Source organism: Neomonachus schauinslandi, chromosome 1 (assembly GCF_002201575.2).
Source record: "Neomonachus schauinslandi chromosome 1, ASM220157v2, whole genome shotgun sequence".
Classification (NCBI taxonomy): Eukaryota; Metazoa; Chordata; class Mammalia; order Carnivora; family Phocidae; genus Neomonachus; species Neomonachus schauinslandi.
In genome coordinates, this window is record NC_058403.1 from 214,503,808 (window position 1) to 214,521,587 (window position 17,780).

Below are 17,780 nucleotides of genomic sequence, written 5' to 3' on the forward strand. Positions count from 1 at the left end.
TGCCCGCTGCCCGCGCTCAGCCGCTGCCGGGCCGCCGGGGCCCGGGGACCGCGCGGTGCGCGGGGGGTGGCCGGGTCCCCGGACGCCGCCGCCGACGAGTGGATCCGCAAAGGAAGCTTCATCCACAAGCCGGCGCACGGCTGGTTACACCCAGACGCCAGGGTCCTGGGGCCCGGGGTCTCCTACATCGTGCGGGTGAGTGCGCCGGCCGGGATCCCTGGGATTACATCTTCCCCCGACTCCTAGGTTGGGGCTCCCCTTCCCCCTTCTCTTGGACCCTGAGAGCCAGGTCTCTCTTCTCTATCCTTACTCCTCTCCCCACCACCCTGGACCCCCATCTCCAGCCTGCGCGGCGCTGGCCGCCCCCAATGGGGCGGTGCTGGGGTCAGGGTTCCCACGGCGTCACGTGGGGAGGGGCGGGGAGAGGGCAGCAGGTGGGTGGAGAACACGCATGCGCAGGTGAAACATTCTCCCTCTCCATTGGTATTGCTAGAGGAGTCGGTGGGGGGAGGACTTCGGTGGGCGCATCCTGTCCCCCGGACCACCATTAAAAAGCATCTTCGCTGACCGCCGGGTCGGAACCTGCAGATGCCTTGGCCAAGGTGGGGGGCGCGGGGAAGGGGTATCTGGAAAGGGGCCGCGCCCAGCCAGACCGCAGGATTCGATGGGAGACTGTGGGACTCGGGATGGGGTGTAAAGCGAGGGACCTTCTTTTATCCTGGTGCTTTATTGTGAACCTTTCAAACAGACGGAAGAGTCGGACGAATAGAGCACCTGTGTATCTCTACCTACGACTGTAAACATTTTACCTTCTCTACGCAAATGTCTACCCCTGTGTGTGCTTTTCGGCGAACCAGTAGAGTAAGCTCCCCCTGATGACACTGACTGTTAAGTGCTTCCGCACGGTCTCCCAAGAAAGCGGTCATCTTACCCACAGCTCATTGTTCCGTCTGAGAAATCACCAGAGATTCCAAAATGTCATCGAATATCGGGCAGGATTCACACCCCCTCGACTGGCTTTTTGGGATCAGGACCCTGGAAGTTAATGCGTTTGCATTTGGTTCTGTCTGTTCCCTTTACAACTGTCCCCAACATTTCCTGTCCCGTCTCTCCCAGGGCTGAGTTGAGTAGTGTCCCCTGCTGAATTCATGTCCATGGGCACCTGCAAATGCAGGCTTCTTTAGAAATAGGGTCTTTGTAGACATAATCAAGTTAAAATGAGGTCATCCTGGAGTAGGCTGGTGTCGTCGTCAGAAGAGGGAAATGACACAGACAGGGAGAAGCCATGTGAGGAGAGAGGCAGAGGTTGCAGATGCTGCCACAGGCTTGGGGGCCCAAAGGGTTGCTGCTTACCGCCCCCAGGAGCTGGAGGAGGCTGGAAGGACCATCCCCTGGGGCCTCCAGAGGGTACGTGGCCCTGCCTACACCCTGATTTCGGACTTCTGGGTCTCCAGAGCTGGGAGAGCATACCTCCCATGGTTGTAAGCTGCCCGGCTTGTGGTACTTTGTTATGGCAACCCCAGGACAGTACTGTGTCCCTGGTAGTGTCGCCATTTTGAGTGTCCCCCCGACCCTCCCTCCTCCATGCGTGGTCTGGGTCTGAGCATCGTATCACGGGGGAGCCTAGGAGATGCGTAGAGCCTCAGGCCTAACCGTGGACTTGCCAGGGCCATGGACTGCCCCACACCCGGGATCTGGCCCTTTTCTTGTGGCATCTTTTAACTTGGTGCCTTGCCCTTTCTTTTCCTGAATCCTGGCAATGGGTCTACAGGCTTGACTGGGTTCAGGATTGGCTTTGTAGCAAGGATGTTTCATGGATGGTTCTGTGGACTTCAAGCACGGGGAAGCCGAGTCTGCCCCTTGGCTGTGGGTACGGGGGGTTTAGAATGTTCAGAATTCAGATGCTTGCATTGCGGGGTGCAGGCTGTTGGGTTATTCCCATGATCATGACTTTTTTGTCAACGCAGCAAATATCAAATGCATGCCCGTCCTGCCGGGCGCTGACGACCTGGTGGGAAATAAGGAAGATCTGGTCCCTGCTTTTACCGGGCTTAGATTCTAGAGGGAGACACTGACAGTAAATACAGAAGAGAACAAATAAATGGCAGATCTTGGCAGGTGCTAAATTAAAATGCAGAAATTTAAATAAAGTGATGCCAGAGTAAGCGACTGGGTGGTTACTTCAGCAGGGGTAGTAGGGGAAGGCATCTCTCAGGAGATGACATTTAGACTGAGACCTGAAACCATGAGGCCTCAGACACGAAACAACTAGGGAAGAGATTTCCAGCACAGCAAGTGGGCACAGCAAGTGCAAAGGCCCAGTGGCAGGGAATGAGCTTGGCATGTTTGGGTAACAGCAGGGGACCCATGTTTCTGGAGCTTATGGAGAGAAGGAGAGGAATAAGAGATTTGTGGGCAAGTTTGCGTGTAGGTGGTTTTAAGCAGGGATCAAAGGGTGGAGTTTGAAGTTTCGAAAGGGTCTTTCTGGTAGCTCTGTGGAAATGGGGTGAGGGTGAGGGCCAGAAGGGCCGCGGAGGGACCCAGGAGGGGGCAAGGAGAGATGACCTGGACCAGGGCAACATGGGGGTGGAGAGAAGGGGGGACACTTCTGTGGAGACGGAGCCCACAGGTGTCTCTGATAGATGAAGGGCCCTGACCTGGGCCCCATGGGGTCTGAATCAGTCTCGGTCCTCTGCTTTGTTTGCCTGGAAGCCTCACAAAACCCTAGAATGATCCCTGTTTGAGATGAGAAGGCGGAGCCCTGGCGGACAGAGACGGGAACGTGGCGTCTGAGTTCTAGGCACACAGTTGAGTGCTGTGCGTGGATCGGTGTGCATTATCCTCACAACCCTGAGGTTGCCCACCCATTTTACAGATGAGATGTCTCCGGCTGCATCACCCTAAACCGCACTCAGAGCATTGAGGTACAGGATGTCCATTTTCTCACGTGAGAAGAGACCCTGGGCGGCAGCTCTGTGGCTGTTTAACTCAGCAGCTCGGTGACCTCATCATGGATCCAGGCTCTGTTCATCTGTGTTGGGGTGAATAACATCCCCCCAAATTCACGTCCACCTGGAACCTTAGAACGTGATCTTGTTTGGAAACAAGGTCTTTGCAGATATAATTAAGAAGAGGTCATGCTGGAGTAGGGTGGGCCCTGAATCTAATGTGTCCTTGTAAGTCGTGTGAGGACACCTGGAGAAGGGGGCCATGTAAAGAGGGGGGCGGAGAACAGAGTGACCTGGCTGCTGTACAGGGACACCAAGGACCGCCAGGCTCTGGAGGAGGCAGGAAGGACCCTCCTTGGGGTGTCCAGCCCTGAACACCTAGATCTCAGGCCTCCGGTCTCCAGACTGTGAGAGGATATGCTTCTGTTGTTCCACGCTGCCCCATCTGTGGGGTGACAGCCGCCCCAGGAGACGAGTACGCCACCCTTGACATTGACTTCCCTCTCAGACCAGGTCCTCTCCTGGCTGTCCCATCATCCTACAGAAAAGAGCCTTCTTCCCGTGGGGTCCTTTCATGAGTAAGGGAGCCTTTCCCAGAAGTGCCCAGCCAGCTTCCCCTCATGTCTCATTGGCCAGACTTGTGTCCGGTGAACTTTGCCTAAACCAGCTGTGTGGTGAACCTAGATCATCACTGCCCAAAGACCTTCCTGAGGCGATGGAATGTTGGAGATCTCTGCTGTCCAATATGGTAGCCCCACGTGGCCACGGAGCCCTTGAAATGTGGCTAGTGTGACAAACGAACTAAATTTTAATTGTACTTAATTTTAAATTAAATTCAGGTGGTCATATGAGACACATGCTTGCCCTGTTGGACAGCTCAGCTCTAGTTGTCCCCGATCTTCTGACCTTTCTGAAGGGTGGATGTCTGAGCAAAATTTTGTTGTTAACAAAGTGAACCCGCACTGTGGACAAGCCAGAATTTGCATCAAGCTCTGTGGATCACCAGTCCTGTCTTCCTCTCACTCATACCATTTTGACACATTGGACTTCCCCTTTCACAAAAATTCCACTGATAGGACCTTTCTGCTTTTTAAATTTTTAAAAAAGATTTTATTTATCTATTTGAGAGACAGTGTAAGCGAGAGAGAGGGAGCACATGAGCAGGGGCAGAGGTAGAGGAGGAAGCAGGCTCCCCGCTGAGCAGGGAGCCCGATGTGGGGCTCGATCTCCCACCCCTGAGATCATGACGTGAGCCGAAGACAGATGCGTCACTCACGGAACCACCCAGGCGCCCCGAGAGCTTTCTGCTTTTTTGAGGTGCCCTCACTCATGCCCTCTCACAAGCTCTCCATGAACGAAAGTTTTTCAACTGTGTGCCCAGCTCTGCTCATGGTGCAGTGGGGCACAGAAAGACAGTGACCCTGGCCAGGTGGACTGGTTCTGGCTGGGGAGGGAATGGAGCTCAAGCCTGCACACATGTCAGTGAAATGACCAGGACTCTGTGTCACTCAGTTTTTCCTGAAGTGTGGTTTTCATATGCTGGTGATATGCAAGGGAACCATGGGAGGTTAACTGAGTAGAGATGTTTTTACCTGAAATGCAGCTTATTCCTCAAAGCAAGGGGTAGGGTGTCTCCAGGATGACTTAATTCAGTGGCTTGACAACATCCTTAAAGACCTGGGTCTTCCCATCTTTTTGTGCTGCCATCTTTAGCATGCTGGCTTAGCTGCCCTCATGGTCACAAAATGGCAGCCACAGCACTAGGCATCACACATGGATCCAACCATGTACACTGGAAGAAAAAGACTATCCCTTCCTTAGTTCTCTTTGTAAGAGACTGTCCACCATTCCCCCCACCCCACCCTGCCACACCTCATTGGCCCCAAATGGCAAAATCCATTCATAGCAAGGGGGATGGGATTACCAGATTGGCTTAAACCAATGCTGAACAGTGTGTGGTGCCCAGACATCTGGGAACTTGTTATAAATGCCCATTCTTGGGCTCCACCCCAGAGCTGCTGAGTCAGAAACTCGGGGTGGGCCCAGCAGTCAACGTTTCCTGGTGATTCCAACATCCGTTAATGTTTGGGAACCACCAGTTTAAGACAACTGCTTGCAGTCCTGTTGGATTAACTGCTACTTATTTATACCCAGTATTTCATAACCCTCCACCACGAAACGAACTTCAAATGTATATATATGTAACACCTCCCTGCACGTTTATTTCCCCTGAGAATCGATATGATGTAACAAAGCAGCAATAAAAAGGAGAAACACAATGACAACAATGCATAATAACTTAAGATATGTTTCAATATGTAGATGTGTAGACTTCACTCCTGTAGACGCACAGGGGGGTGGGCAGAAGCTTCCCTAGACACAGGGCGTAACTCCAGCAACTCAAACACCATTGGATTTGCTGTAGGCAACGTGATATTCTAACCTAGTGCACAACTCCTGGTAACGGTTCAGTGTGTATTAAGACCGTCCAGAAAAGTTAAACAGAAACCCCATGTGACCCAGTCATCCCACGTCTGGGTGTACACGCCAAAGGAGTAAAAGCAGGGACCCCAACAGGTACCCACAGCCCCGTGCTCACAGCCGCACGAGTCACAGAGGTAAAAAAAATGGGGGAAACACCCCAGTGTCCACCCACAGATGAAGGATGCACCCAGCACCGTTCATCCATGCGCGGGAACATGATCCAGCCTTAGGAAAGAAGGGACCCTGACACCTGCCACGACGTGCAGGACCTCGAGGACACGGGGCTCAGCGAGAGGAGCCAGACCCAGAAGGACACATCCCGCAGGGATGGGGCAGGGGGTGGGGAGTCCGTGCTTCGTGGGGAGTCTCCGTGTGGGGAGATGGAACGTTCTGGAGACAGAGGGTGGGGGTGGGGAGTCCGTGCTTCGTGGGGACAGAGTCTCAGTTTAGGAGATGGAACGTTCTGGAGACGGAGGGTGGGGGTGGGGAGTCCGTGCTTCACGGGGACAGAGTCTCCGTGTGGGGAGATGGAACGTTCTGGAGACGGAGGGTGGGGGTGGTTGCAGGGTGGTGTGAGTGTGCTTCATGTGATGGTTACGATGGTGACTCTTATGTGTATTCTACCACAGTTAGAAAGTAAACAAACAAAAATTGCCCCACGTGCCTCGTGTTATGGGTGAAGTGAGTTAGATTGGAGGCGTGGTGATCATACAGGGTTTTCCATGTACACGAACGCCCGGCAGGATGTTCTGACGTCCTGAGGGACCTAGGACTGTGGTGTGAATGTGAGACTCCCAGTGCGAAGAGCGGGGTGCCCCGTGCACTGGTGATTTCGCAGTTTTCTCTTGGCTGGTGTCTGACAGGTGTTTGCTCACGACTGGGTTCAGGTTGTGCATCCTGGGCAGGAAGCACAGGGCTGTGCTGTGTCTTCCCCATTAAGCAAAGCAAGAGGCGGGGATGGATGCCAGTCCTGATACCGATTCTGGAAACTTGGGTCACCTGGTGTATTGGTAAGAATGGTGTCCCCCCCCACTTCATGGCCACTGGGACCTCAGAATGTGACTTTATTTGCAGATATAATCTGGTGACGATGAGGCTGTCCTAGATTATTAGATTAGGATGGACCGAAAATCTTTAGAGAGAGAGAGAGAGAGAGCAGGGGGAGGGGCAGAGGGAGAGGGAGTCTCCAGCAGCTCCTCGCTGAGTGTGAAGCCAGGAGCAGGACTCCATCTCACGACCCTAAGATCATGACCTGAGCCGAAATCGAGAGTCAGACACTTTACCGACAGAGCCCCCCAGGTGCCCCAGAGCACGGAAATCTAACAGGTTGGTGTCCTTCTAAAGCGAGAGAAACGTGGACACATACACAGGGAGAAGCCATGTGACAACAGAGGCAGAGTCGAGCGTGTACCTGCAAGGGCCTGGGGCCATCGCCACCGTCAGAAGCTGGGGCCTTGCCCTGGAGCCTCCAGCGGGAGTGCCCCCTGCCCACATCTGATTTTGGACCTTTGGTCTCTAGAACCGGGAGACAATAAAGTCCCGTTGTTGTCAGCTGTCCTGGTTGTGCTGCTTTGTTAGAGGGCCCAGGAGACCCACGCGCTGGCTAGGGTGACCTTTGTCTCCTTTGTAAGTAGTAAGTTTCTGTGGGGAGGTACTTCTTAATTTGGGGTCAGACCTTCAGAATTGAGGGATAATGAATGTAAAGCATGTACCGGAGTCTCAAGTTCATGGCAGGACTCGGTTTTGCTCACCAGGAGCGCGGCCACCGCAGACCTAGCCTAGCTGTGCTCCTGCCCTGCCCCAGGCACCTGCAGAGTCCCCCCCCCCCCCACATCCCCATACTCTGGAACTTCCCTGGGGAGGAGGATTTAGAGGCTGTGCAAACATCCTGGTTGCCTACAAACTTCCACTGGTTTGTCCTAGCAGAAATTGCCTGGACGGACACTTCCCATTATGATCATGGCATGTTCATTCTAGTGCTTGTCAGGAAAACTCTACTAGGCCTCAAACCAGAGGCTGGTGGGAGCAATAGGCAGTTTCCTCCTTTCCTCAAAGAAATGGAAAAAAAATTTTAGAATTCAATACCATAAAATTTGCCCATCTAAATTGTACAATTCAGAGGTTTTTAGTACATTTACAGAAACCCTCATCCCAGAATGTTCCATCTCCCCAAAAAGAAACCCTGTTCCATCAGCCATCATACCCCACCCCCGACCCTCCTTCAGCCCCTGGCCCTCATGAGCCCCCTTCCGGTCCGTGGATGAGCCTGTTCTGGACGTGTCACCCACGTGGACTCACACCCCGCGTGGCCTTCTGTGTCTGGTTCCCTCCCTGAGCGTCGTAGGCCCGGGGTCCGTCCCCGGGGCCTTGCGTGTGGGCGCCTCGCTCCTGTTTGTGGCCGAGGGACGCTCCAGTGCATGGTTGACCCACTACATGGGTCTGATCATCTATTGATGAAGACTTGAGTCATTTCCTGCCATTTCCTTAAAAAATAAACCCAGTTATGTTTTTTTTCTTTTTTAAGGTTTTATTTATTTGACAGAGAGAGAGACAGTGAGAGAGGGAACACAAGCAGGGGGAGTGAGAGAGGGAGAAGCAGGCTTCCCGCTGAGCAGGGAGCCCTATGCGGGGCTCGATCCCAGGACCCTGGGATCATGACCTGAGCCGAAGGCAGAGGCTTGACGACTGAGCCACCCAGGTGCCCCAACCCAGTTATGTTTATAAATGGAGTCTACTTAAAATAGAATGTTAAGCAAGTAATAGTCTGGGCCATACACGTAAGGAAGTCGACAGGTGTTGGAGGGTCTCCCCTGCTGGGAGTTTGGAGAGCAGGGTGTTCATCAGATCTCTAGCCTGGCTTGCTGCCGGAGCTCAGCTCCGTCCCTTCACGTCTCCGGGCCTCAGTTTCCCCACGTGTAAATCAGCTCCTTCCCTGTAGCATTCTAGGTTGGGCTCTGGGCTGCCTCTACCTCCACGTGTGAAAAGGGAAGGTGGGATACAGAGCCATTTGGGGTCTCCTCCTGACCTTCTGTATCAGTGTCCTGGGTGCTGTAACAAATCACTGCACACTGGGCAGCTTAAATCAACGGCGGAGTCTTCTTCCCCTGAGGCTGCAGGTCTGAGACGCAGGTGTTGCGCGGCGGGCTCCTGCTGAGGCTCCAAGGGAGGATCCTGTCCAGGCTCCCCCAGGTCCTGGAGGTGCCGGGGGGCCCTCGGCTTGCAGATCGGTCACTCTGAGCTCCGCCTGCATCTTACTGGGACACCCGTCTTGGATTTAGGGCCCATCCGCAGGCTCTGGGGGTGAGCAGGTGGACAAACCCTTCAGCGAGGCCAGCATCCAACCCACCACAACTGGTGTCCAGTGGGTTGTGCTTCCCGGGCAGAGGTCATGTTCACTGGCAGACCCAGGGCTGAATCTTACCTCTGAGCTTTTCCCCCTGCTGTCTATTTAAAAGTAAAAATTCAATTTCTGGTCAGTGTTTACAAATTAGGAGGTTTCACACAAAAGCCCTGGATTTCTGGTGTCTTTTTAAAAAAATCAGGTGTCTGGCAGCACTGGGCCCCTCTGGCTATGGAATATGCAGTGTACGCACCCCCCCCCCCACCTCTGGTCGTGCACTGGTGGGACTCCAGAGCCTGAGGGTGTGGGTTCAAATCCTGCCTCTGCCACCTACAAGCTCGTAACTTTTATTGAGCCTCCTTGGACCTGCGTTTCCTGAGGGTCACAGTTGTCACTTTGGCGTGGGCACAGAGCATTAAGAGAGGTAATTTGTCCCGCGTGCTTACGTGGTCAGTAGGTACTACTGTCTGTGGGTGCAGGAGCCCACTCTGACCATCTGCTAGCCTCCCCTGCCTGGCCCCATCAGCATCTGAGTTTTCAGTCCCTGTTCCCAGCCCTCCGGGGTGGCCCCATTGCATCCCCTCTTGTGTGAGCCCCCATTTCTCCAGTGCAGTTAAGTCGTGCACCCCACCCTTCATCCAGGCAGGGGCTGGGGACACACTGGAGCAGTTAGAGAGGACTGGACATTAATTGGGGTGAGCCTGGGGGTGGTATGGGAATCAGAACCCCTCACTCTGGGCCTAGAACACCAACACCCACTGCACAGATGCCACACCCAGAGGGATGATACCTGTTGAGCAGCCAGCGTCCCACCAAAGCTGTCCTCTCAGTGAGAAAATCCACTCCTGGGAGCAGGGACCACAGCAAATTCCCTTTGAGGTCCCGCATGTCTAACACATGCCTGGCATATAGGCCATGCCCATCCTTCTGTCCATCTGTCCATCCCTCTGTCCATCCGTCACCTGTTTATCTGTCCATTCATCATCCATCCATTCATCCACCATTCATCCATCCATCATCCATTTGTCTGCCCATCCATCTGTCCGTCCATCCATGGCCCATCCTTCTGTCCATCTGTCATCTCTCTATTCATCATATATCCACCCATCCTTCATCCATCCATCCATCACCCCTCCATCTATCCATCCATCTACCCATCTATCCATCATCTATCTATCCATCCATCTATCCATCCATCATCCATCCATTACCCATCCATCCAACCATCCATCTATCCATCCATCATCCATCCAAGAGAAGGTGAGACAGATCTGTTCACTCCCCTACTTAAAAGTCTTCCATGGGGCTCCCCAGCTTAACCCGGCCCCTCATCACAGCCCTAGGGCACTGCAACCTCCTTGCTTATGTCCTGTCATCTTTCTTTGCTCCTTGATTCTCTGCTCTAGCTACACTGGAGTGAGTCTGTGGCCTCTCCATGCTTGCTCTCACTTCTGGGTCTTGTACTTGTCATTCCCTTTGCCTGGGTCTTTGCTTGGCTTGCTCCTACTCTTCATCTGGTCACTATCTCAGTTAGCAGTCACCATGTAACAAATCATCCCACAATCTAGTGCAGGACAACAAACATTTATTATTTCTTGTGGTTCTGTGGGTCAGCTGGGGCTGAATGGTCTCTTCATTCACATGGCAATTGGCCAGTGTCAGCTGGGATGATGGGGATGGGCCACATGTCTGTCCTAATGGAGCAGGCTGGCCTGGCAGGATTGCAGGGACCTGAGACCAGTGGGGGGACAAGCTCCAGGCACAAGTGCCCTTTAAACCTTGACTGTGTCACCTTGGCTGACATCCCATTGGCCCAAACAAAGTCCCGTGGCCAATCCAAGGGCTTGGATGGGGGGAGGAATGACTTGCGGACATGTTTACAGTCTGTCAACAGCATACGGTTTCTCTCCCAGAAGCACCCACTGTAACCTGCTAGAATTATTCATCTATGCTCGTGCAAACACACACACACACACACACTGTATTTACATGCATGTGTGCACGTGTTCCTCCTTGACCCCTTGTCCATATGAATGGTGACTCACCAAGACCTCTGTTCTACACCTTGTTTTTGCTACTTAATGATAGACCTTGGAGATAATCTCATATAAATACATTAAAAAATTATTGTCTTTTTTACTAATGCATACTCTTCCATTCCAAGAACCATGATTTGCTTATATTTAGCAAGAAGACAGGGCACCCAGTTAAATGAAAAGTTCCAAGGAACACCAATAATTTTTGGTGTAAGTATGCCCCATGCACTATTTGGGACATACTTATACTAAGAAAATATTCATGGGGCGCCTGGGTGGCTCAGTCTTTGAGTGTCTGCCTTCAGCTCAGGTCATGATCCCGGGGTCCTGGGATCGAGCCCCGCATCGGGCTCCCTGCTCAGCGGGAAGCCTGCTTCTCCTTCTCCCACTCCCCCTGCTTGTGTTTCCTCTCTCGCTGTGTCTCTCTCTGTCAAACAAATAAATAAAATCTTAAAAAATAAAAGAAAATAGTCATTGTTTAATGGCAATTCCAACTGAACTGGGGTCATGTATTGAATCTCACAAAGCTGGATGTGTTGTGTTTCAGGGTGTCTCTAATTTCTTGCTAATTTGTTCAGTGCTACGGGTCCCCACAGGAAGGGAGGGTGTGTGCAAAAGGTGTACCTGAGGGTCAGGACTCACAGAGGAGGGCCAGGTATAGGGAACCAGCCCCTGGGGCTAGCACGAGGGGGAGCTTGGGGGAAAAGGGAGTGGGTGGGCACTGACACACTGGGGCTGTTTGGGGGCAGCAAACACCTGCCCACCTGTTCCCCTTCTAGTCCTGCAGGCTCAGAGCCCTGTGGAGAGGGTGGGACATGGGCCACCCCACATGGTGACTTTGCACACACCGGCAGCCCTGGGGCTGATGTATCTGTGGGGTAAAGTCCTAAAAATGCAGTTTCAAGGTCAAAGTGTGTGTTCGTCTAGGTTTTTAAAAAATTGAGGTAACATTTACAATAGTTAACCATTAACCATTTTATTTATTTTCTATTCTATTCTATTCTATATTTTATCTATTTTATTTTATTCTATTTTATAAGTAAGGTCTAGGCCCAGCATGGGGCTTGAGCTCACAACCCCGAGATCAAGAGTGGCATGTTCCACTGACTGAGCTGGCCAGGCGCCCGAACCATCACCCATTTTGAAGTCTACATACAATTTAATGGTATTTAGTACATTCACAAGGTCGTGCAACCGTCACCACTCTCTCGTTCCAGAACATTCCCTCGTCCCAGAAAAACCCGTCCCCATTAGCCGCCTCCCCGCTCCTCCCCCAGTTGCTGGCACCTGCCAACCACCTTTCTGTCTCTGTGGACTTGCCCGTTCTGGACGTCGCACACGCATACTGCGCATGTGCATAGGAGTGCATCTGTCGGTGCAGACACCCCCCAGCACCCAGACACCAGCTGGAACGAGGCTCCTGGCCCGGGGCTGGCCCCTGCTCCCCCTCCCTTGGCAGAGGTTGGAGCAGTCTGGGAGCTCTGCAGGCTGTTTCTATCTCTGCTGTCCCTCAGCATCGTCTCTTGGAGACTCTGAAGCCTCTTTCTGTGGCGAAGGCGGCCCAGGCAGGAGTTAGCACACTTTTCCTGGAAAGGGTCAGATAGTCAGTGCGTTGGGTTTCATGGGCCAGATGGTTTCCTCCCCATCTGCCTGCAGGCCCTGTGCTGGGCTTTGGGGCTGCAGTAGTGAGCAACAGCATCCCCATCCTGGTCACCATCCTGGTCCTCCTGGGCTCCTGCTCTAGTGGAACAGAAAGCGAGAACAAACAGCAGATGGTTAGACCAACAGCATGACTGAGCCTGGAGGGATCAACCAGGAAACAACTTGCTTAGTGTCAGGGAAGGCGGCTCTGAGGAGGTGATGCTGAGCCTGAAGATAAGGAAGGAACCAGTCTGCACGTCGATGGGAAAGGGAGCAGCAAGGAGACAGCAGGTGCAAAGGCCCCGAGGCAGCAAGGCTGGACGTGGTCGAGCACAGGGGACAGGGCTTCAGCCCAGTGGGGGCAAGAGATGCGAGTGAAGCACTTGCTGGAGGAAGGGCTTGGGTTCACCTGTCCCCCGACCCAGGCTCTCCTGGGCTGGGGCTTGGGGCCTGCCTGCTAACCGCTCGTTCTCTCTTCCCTTAGTACATGGGCTGCATTGAAGTCCTCCGCTCCATGCGCTCTCTGGATTTTAACACCCGCACCCAGGTGACCAGGTGAGCCTTTGAGACCGGCTGCTGTGGGGCTGGGGGTTCGGAGCAGCTGGGGGAGGGCTGATGGGAGGCTTCGGAGAGGTGGCTCAGACAGTTTGCCCCGGGAACCCAGGATGGCAGGCGCAGTGACATTCCCTCCTGCCGCACAGCTTGGGGAACAGTGTGGCGTGGACTTAGGAGGGCCTTGGGGTGGGGCACATGGTGTCTGAGTCCCAGCCCTGTCCCGCCCTCCAGGTGCCCTTGCTCCTCAGACCCTGGATTCTCTCTGTCAGGTAGAGATGACACCTGGTCCCTCCCAGTGTGTGGGTCCCACAGGGGTGCTGGGAGATGCCTCCGCAGGTCGTGGGACCTGCGGGTGCTGGCTGGTTCCCGGTTAGGACTCAGGTCAGGGCTGGAAGGGGCTGGGAGCCTGTCCAGGGCGGGGATAGCATTTCTGTTGTCTGTGCTTTTTTTGGTGCAGAGAAAGCACATTGATCTCATGATGCTCTGAGCTGCCAGGAGCAGAGTCATGAAGAGTCATGGCTACAACCAGGGCTGAGACAGAAAGGATTGACATCTTTTTGCATGTGAAAACTGAATTAGTCCTTTCACCGTAGACACAGAAACACTCTACTGAGATGTAATTCACACATCAAACAATTCACCCACTTAAAGTGCACAATTCGATGTGTTTTGGTTTCCTCACAGAGCTGTGCAACCACTCCCTCCCTAATTCCAGAACATTCCATCAGCCCAAAAGGAAACCCTGTCCCCATCTGTCACCCCCTATTCTCCCCAGCCCCTGGCCCCCATGAGCCCCCTTCCCGTCCGTGGACGAGCCTGTTCTGGACGTGTTCCCCACGTGGACTCACACCCCGTGTGGCCTTCCGTGTCTGGTGCCCTCCCTGAGCGTCGTGGGCTCGGGGTCCGTCCCCGGAGCAGCGCGTGTGGGCGCCTGGCTCCTGTCCGCGGCCGAGGGACGCTCCCACGCGTGGGGGACCGTGTGTGTATCTGTTCACCGGTCAGTGGATCCTTGGGTGGCTTTCACCTGTTGGTGATTATCATGATGTGTGCTGCTATGAACAGGTCTTGTGTGGGTGTGTGTTTTCATTTCTCCTGTGCATGTTACCCGGATGTGGGAAGGGGATGCTGGGCTGTGCAGTGACCCCATGTCTTACTGTTTGAAGGGCTACTGGACCGTTTCCAGGTGGCAGCACCGTTTTACCTTCCTGCCGGTTGGATGTGAGGGTCTAGTTTCTTCTCGTGGCACCAGCATTTTTGGGGGTCTGGTGTGGTCTGACCTTTAGGGTCCTGTGAAGTTCTGGTCCCCCCCGGGGGATTAGCAGTTTCACAGTGGTCTGTTCCTTACTGTCTGGGGGAGCCCAGAGCAAAGATCACTCTCTCATGCCACAGATGGGGATCTTGACTGGCCTGTGGCCACATGGAACTTGGGGTCTGGGCTCAGGAGCTATGCTGGTCCCCCTGGATCCGACCCCTGTGGTTTTGAGTTGGGCTGTGGCCCAGGGATGCGTTGGTCACTGAGGAGGAGGTGCCAGAGGGCGAGAGCCAAGCGCGGTGTGTGTGGGGATGTCTGCAGGTACAAATGGGGTGGGGGCTGGTAGCCCCTGGTCCATGGCTCTGTTCCTTCCGCCTCTTTCCAGGCGCCCTGGCTTCTGTCCCTCCTGTGAGCCCCACACTCTCTGAGCTCCTGCCTCCTCCCCACACCCCCCTCCCCACCTCCAAGCTCACTAAGCCCCTCCTCCCTCCCCCCACACAGGGAAGCCATCAACCGGCTTCATGAGGCGGTGCCTGGTGTCCGGGGCTCCTGGAAGAAGAAGGTGGGTGAGGGGCTTGTGGTCCCTGAGTGGTGCTGGTGGTGTGGCTGGAGCAGCGGGGGCGCCGTGGCCGTCCTTGGACCCTGTCCCCGCCAGAGCCCCCTGCAGCCCCACCTTCCCCAGTGCCCAGGCTCCCCAGCCTGCAGGCCCGGCACTGCCCTCTGCCCCGTCCCCAGGCCCCCAACAAAGCGCTGGCCTCCATCCTGGGCAAGAGCAACCTGCGCTTTGCGGGCATGAGTATCGCTGTGAGCATCTCCACCGATGGCCTCAACCTCTCCGTGCCTGCCACACGCCAGGTGAGTGCCACCACCTGCACCCCCAGCCCCCGCAGGGCAGGTCCGGGGACTTGTGGGTGGAGCTGGAGGGATGGTGGGTGCAGGGCTGTGTGTGGACACATTTACCTGGAGATGTGCTGAGACGCCCCCGCCACCGAGCCAGGAGCTGAGCTGCCCTCGTGGCAGCCACAGTCCGCATGAGGCGCTGGGGCCAGGGATGCGGCCAAGTCCCCACCAAGCCCACGACGCCCCTGCAGAGAGTGACCCAGACCCAGCATCAGCAGTGCCCGGGGGAGGGCCCAGGCTTGGAATCTTCTGGTGGAAACAAACCAGCTAAATAAGGGAATAATTACAAATTCCAAAAAGGACCGTGGGGCCAGGCAAGGGATGTTGTAGGCGTACAGCAGGCACTGTGACCTGGCAGGGGCGTCATGGAGGGCTTCCTGGAGGCGGTGACACTAGGGAGGAGGTAAGCAGAGGACATCCCAGGCAGAGGTCCCCCTGTGGGGGGACAGAGCTGGACAAGTCACAGCTCTAGGATTTGTCCAGAGAGCGTTGTGGCCCCAGGAAGTGCCTTGACCTGCGGCTGTGGGGGCACAGGGAGGGAGGGAGCCCAAGCCAGCGCATCTGTGGAGAGCCTGGGGAGGAGGAGAGGACCGTGAGCGCTCAGGACAGCAGTGGATGGTGGCAAACGAGCACCCAAATGAACATGGAAACGAGTGTGCAAATGTGCACACAAGACAGCATGCAAATACGGGGACGCGAGCGCAAGTGAGCGTGCGAGTGAGCACACGGTGCCGGCGTGGGGACTGGAGCCTCGGTGGGGTCCCGCCTGTGTCTCTCCCTGCCTGCAGGGCTGCACTGGGTGTGCAGATGAGTGCGCCGCACCTAGGTGTCTGTGTGAGTGGGTGTGGGTCAGGGTGCGAAGAGGTCTGAGCGTGTCTGAGTGTGTGGCTCTGGTCCGTGTGTGAGCAACTGCGTGTGTCTGTACATCTGATATCTGGGGCGTTCATGTGCTCGTGTGAGGGTGGGTGTGGCCTCTGCGTCCTGCCCTGGGGGCGCCCCATCCAGCTGCGTTCCTGGTCCCCTCCCCGTGGCCCTGGCCTAGTGACCAGCCCCAGCCGTGTGTGGGAGGCTCCCCCGCGACCGCTCCCGTGACCACGTGTGTCTCTCTCTGGCCAGATCATTGCCAACCACCACATGCAGTCCATCTCCTTCGCATCAGGCGGCGACACGGTAAGGCCAGCGGCTGGGGGGTGGCCTTCTGGTCCCCTCTGTCCCCTGCGGAAGCCCCTGCCCCCACACTGCTACAGATGGAGGCTGGCGTCCTGGCCAGGCTGGCCCGGGCGGGTCCAGCTGACCTCTTCCCCGCGCCCCGTCCTCTCCCTCCCCAGGACATGATGGATTATGTGGCCTATGTAGCCAAGGATCCCATCAACCAGAGAGGTGAGGTCCCGGCGGGGGTGGGCGGGGGCCCTGTGGCTGGTGGGCCAGCCAGCCAAGGCCATGCTAATGCTGAGTAACAAACAACCCTCTGCAGCCTGCCACATCCTGGAGTGCTGTGAGGGCCTCGCCCAGAGCATCATCAGCACCGTGGGCCAAGCCTTCGAGCTGCGCTTCAAACAGTACCTGCACAGCCCGCCCCGGGTGGTCGTGCCCCCAGAAAGGTACCAGGCCCACCTCGTCCCCGTCTTCCCGGAGATGGCGTGTCACCTGACCGAGGCCAGATGCACAGTCCCCACGCTCACCTCCTCCGTGCTGGGTGCAGGTCTCCGCTTTGTGCCGTCTTTCCTCTGTGTGCCCCTGTGGGCTTGTGGCTCAGCCGCCAGGTCCCCATTCCCTCGTCTGTAAACCCGGGATGAACACATCCTGCTCTGCCCTGGCCAAGGCGAGGAATCGGAGAGCCAGTCCACAGCTGCTGTCATCCCCAGGCTGGGCGGGGGTGGCCCACACTTCTGCAAAGGGCCGGTCAGTGTTTTCGGCTTTGCGGCCAGACCACCTGTCTCAGCCGTTGTGGCAAAAGCAGCCGTGGGGCGATGCTTAAAAGATCAATGGGCCCCGGGCCAGGAAGTCCGTATTTATAGACACTAAGTTTTGAATTTCATGTGACTTTCACATGTCACCAAATATTGTTCTTTGGATGTTCTCTGAATCATTTAAAAGTTCTGTGGCTTAAAAGAGAAGAAACCATTCTTAGCTCCTGGGCTGCACGCATACGGGCAGCCGGCCAGATTTGCGGAGCCCTGCTCTCAGCTACTTAATACACTAGGTAGAAATTTGCTAGACTAAATAATGCGTAAATGAATGTGTTAGAAATTCAAATGTGTGCATGATAAGGAAGAGGCAGAGTATGCAGGGGCAGACAGAGCCGCAGGAGTCTTCACCGCACTGCCCCTCACCTGCGTGTCTGGGCCTCCTTCCCCACAGGTTCACGCTCCATCACACATGCACACCCGTGTTTGCCTCCCGTGGCGGGGCATCTGCAGCCACCTCTGCCTCGCAGGGGCTGTGGGGGGGGCCCTCTGGTGCCAGCAGCTTCCCCTGTTTTGCTCTCAGGACCCACAGGTGCCATTGCAGGGCCAGAGGGCAAGGACGTTGCAACGCGGAGGGCACTTCCACCCTGGCCCCGCGGCTCTGGGTGCAAGCTGGGGGTAGTGTTCTCTCTCGGGGTCTCCCTGGCGGGGCCGGAG

General features: G+C 55.4%; 1 protein-coding gene across 1 annotated transcript in view; it reads left to right on the top strand.

The window, feature by feature from the left end:
• SHC2 (SHC adaptor protein 2) overlaps positions 1–17,780 on the top strand; it is a gene marked incomplete at its 5' end in the record, with an annotated part of 28,266 nt that continues 10,486 nt past the window's right edge. Inside the window, 7 exons of the mRNA XM_044913202.1 lie at positions 1–195; positions 12,934–13,004; positions 14,758–14,818; positions 14,992–15,111; positions 16,273–16,326; positions 16,485–16,536; positions 16,631–16,757. Coding sequence (XP_044769137.1) covers positions 1–195; positions 12,934–13,004; positions 14,758–14,818; positions 14,992–15,111; positions 16,273–16,326; positions 16,485–16,536; positions 16,631–16,757 — 680 coding nt within the window. The remainder of the gene's footprint in view (positions 196–12,933; positions 13,005–14,757; positions 14,819–14,991; positions 15,112–16,272; positions 16,327–16,484; positions 16,537–16,630; positions 16,758–17,780) is intronic.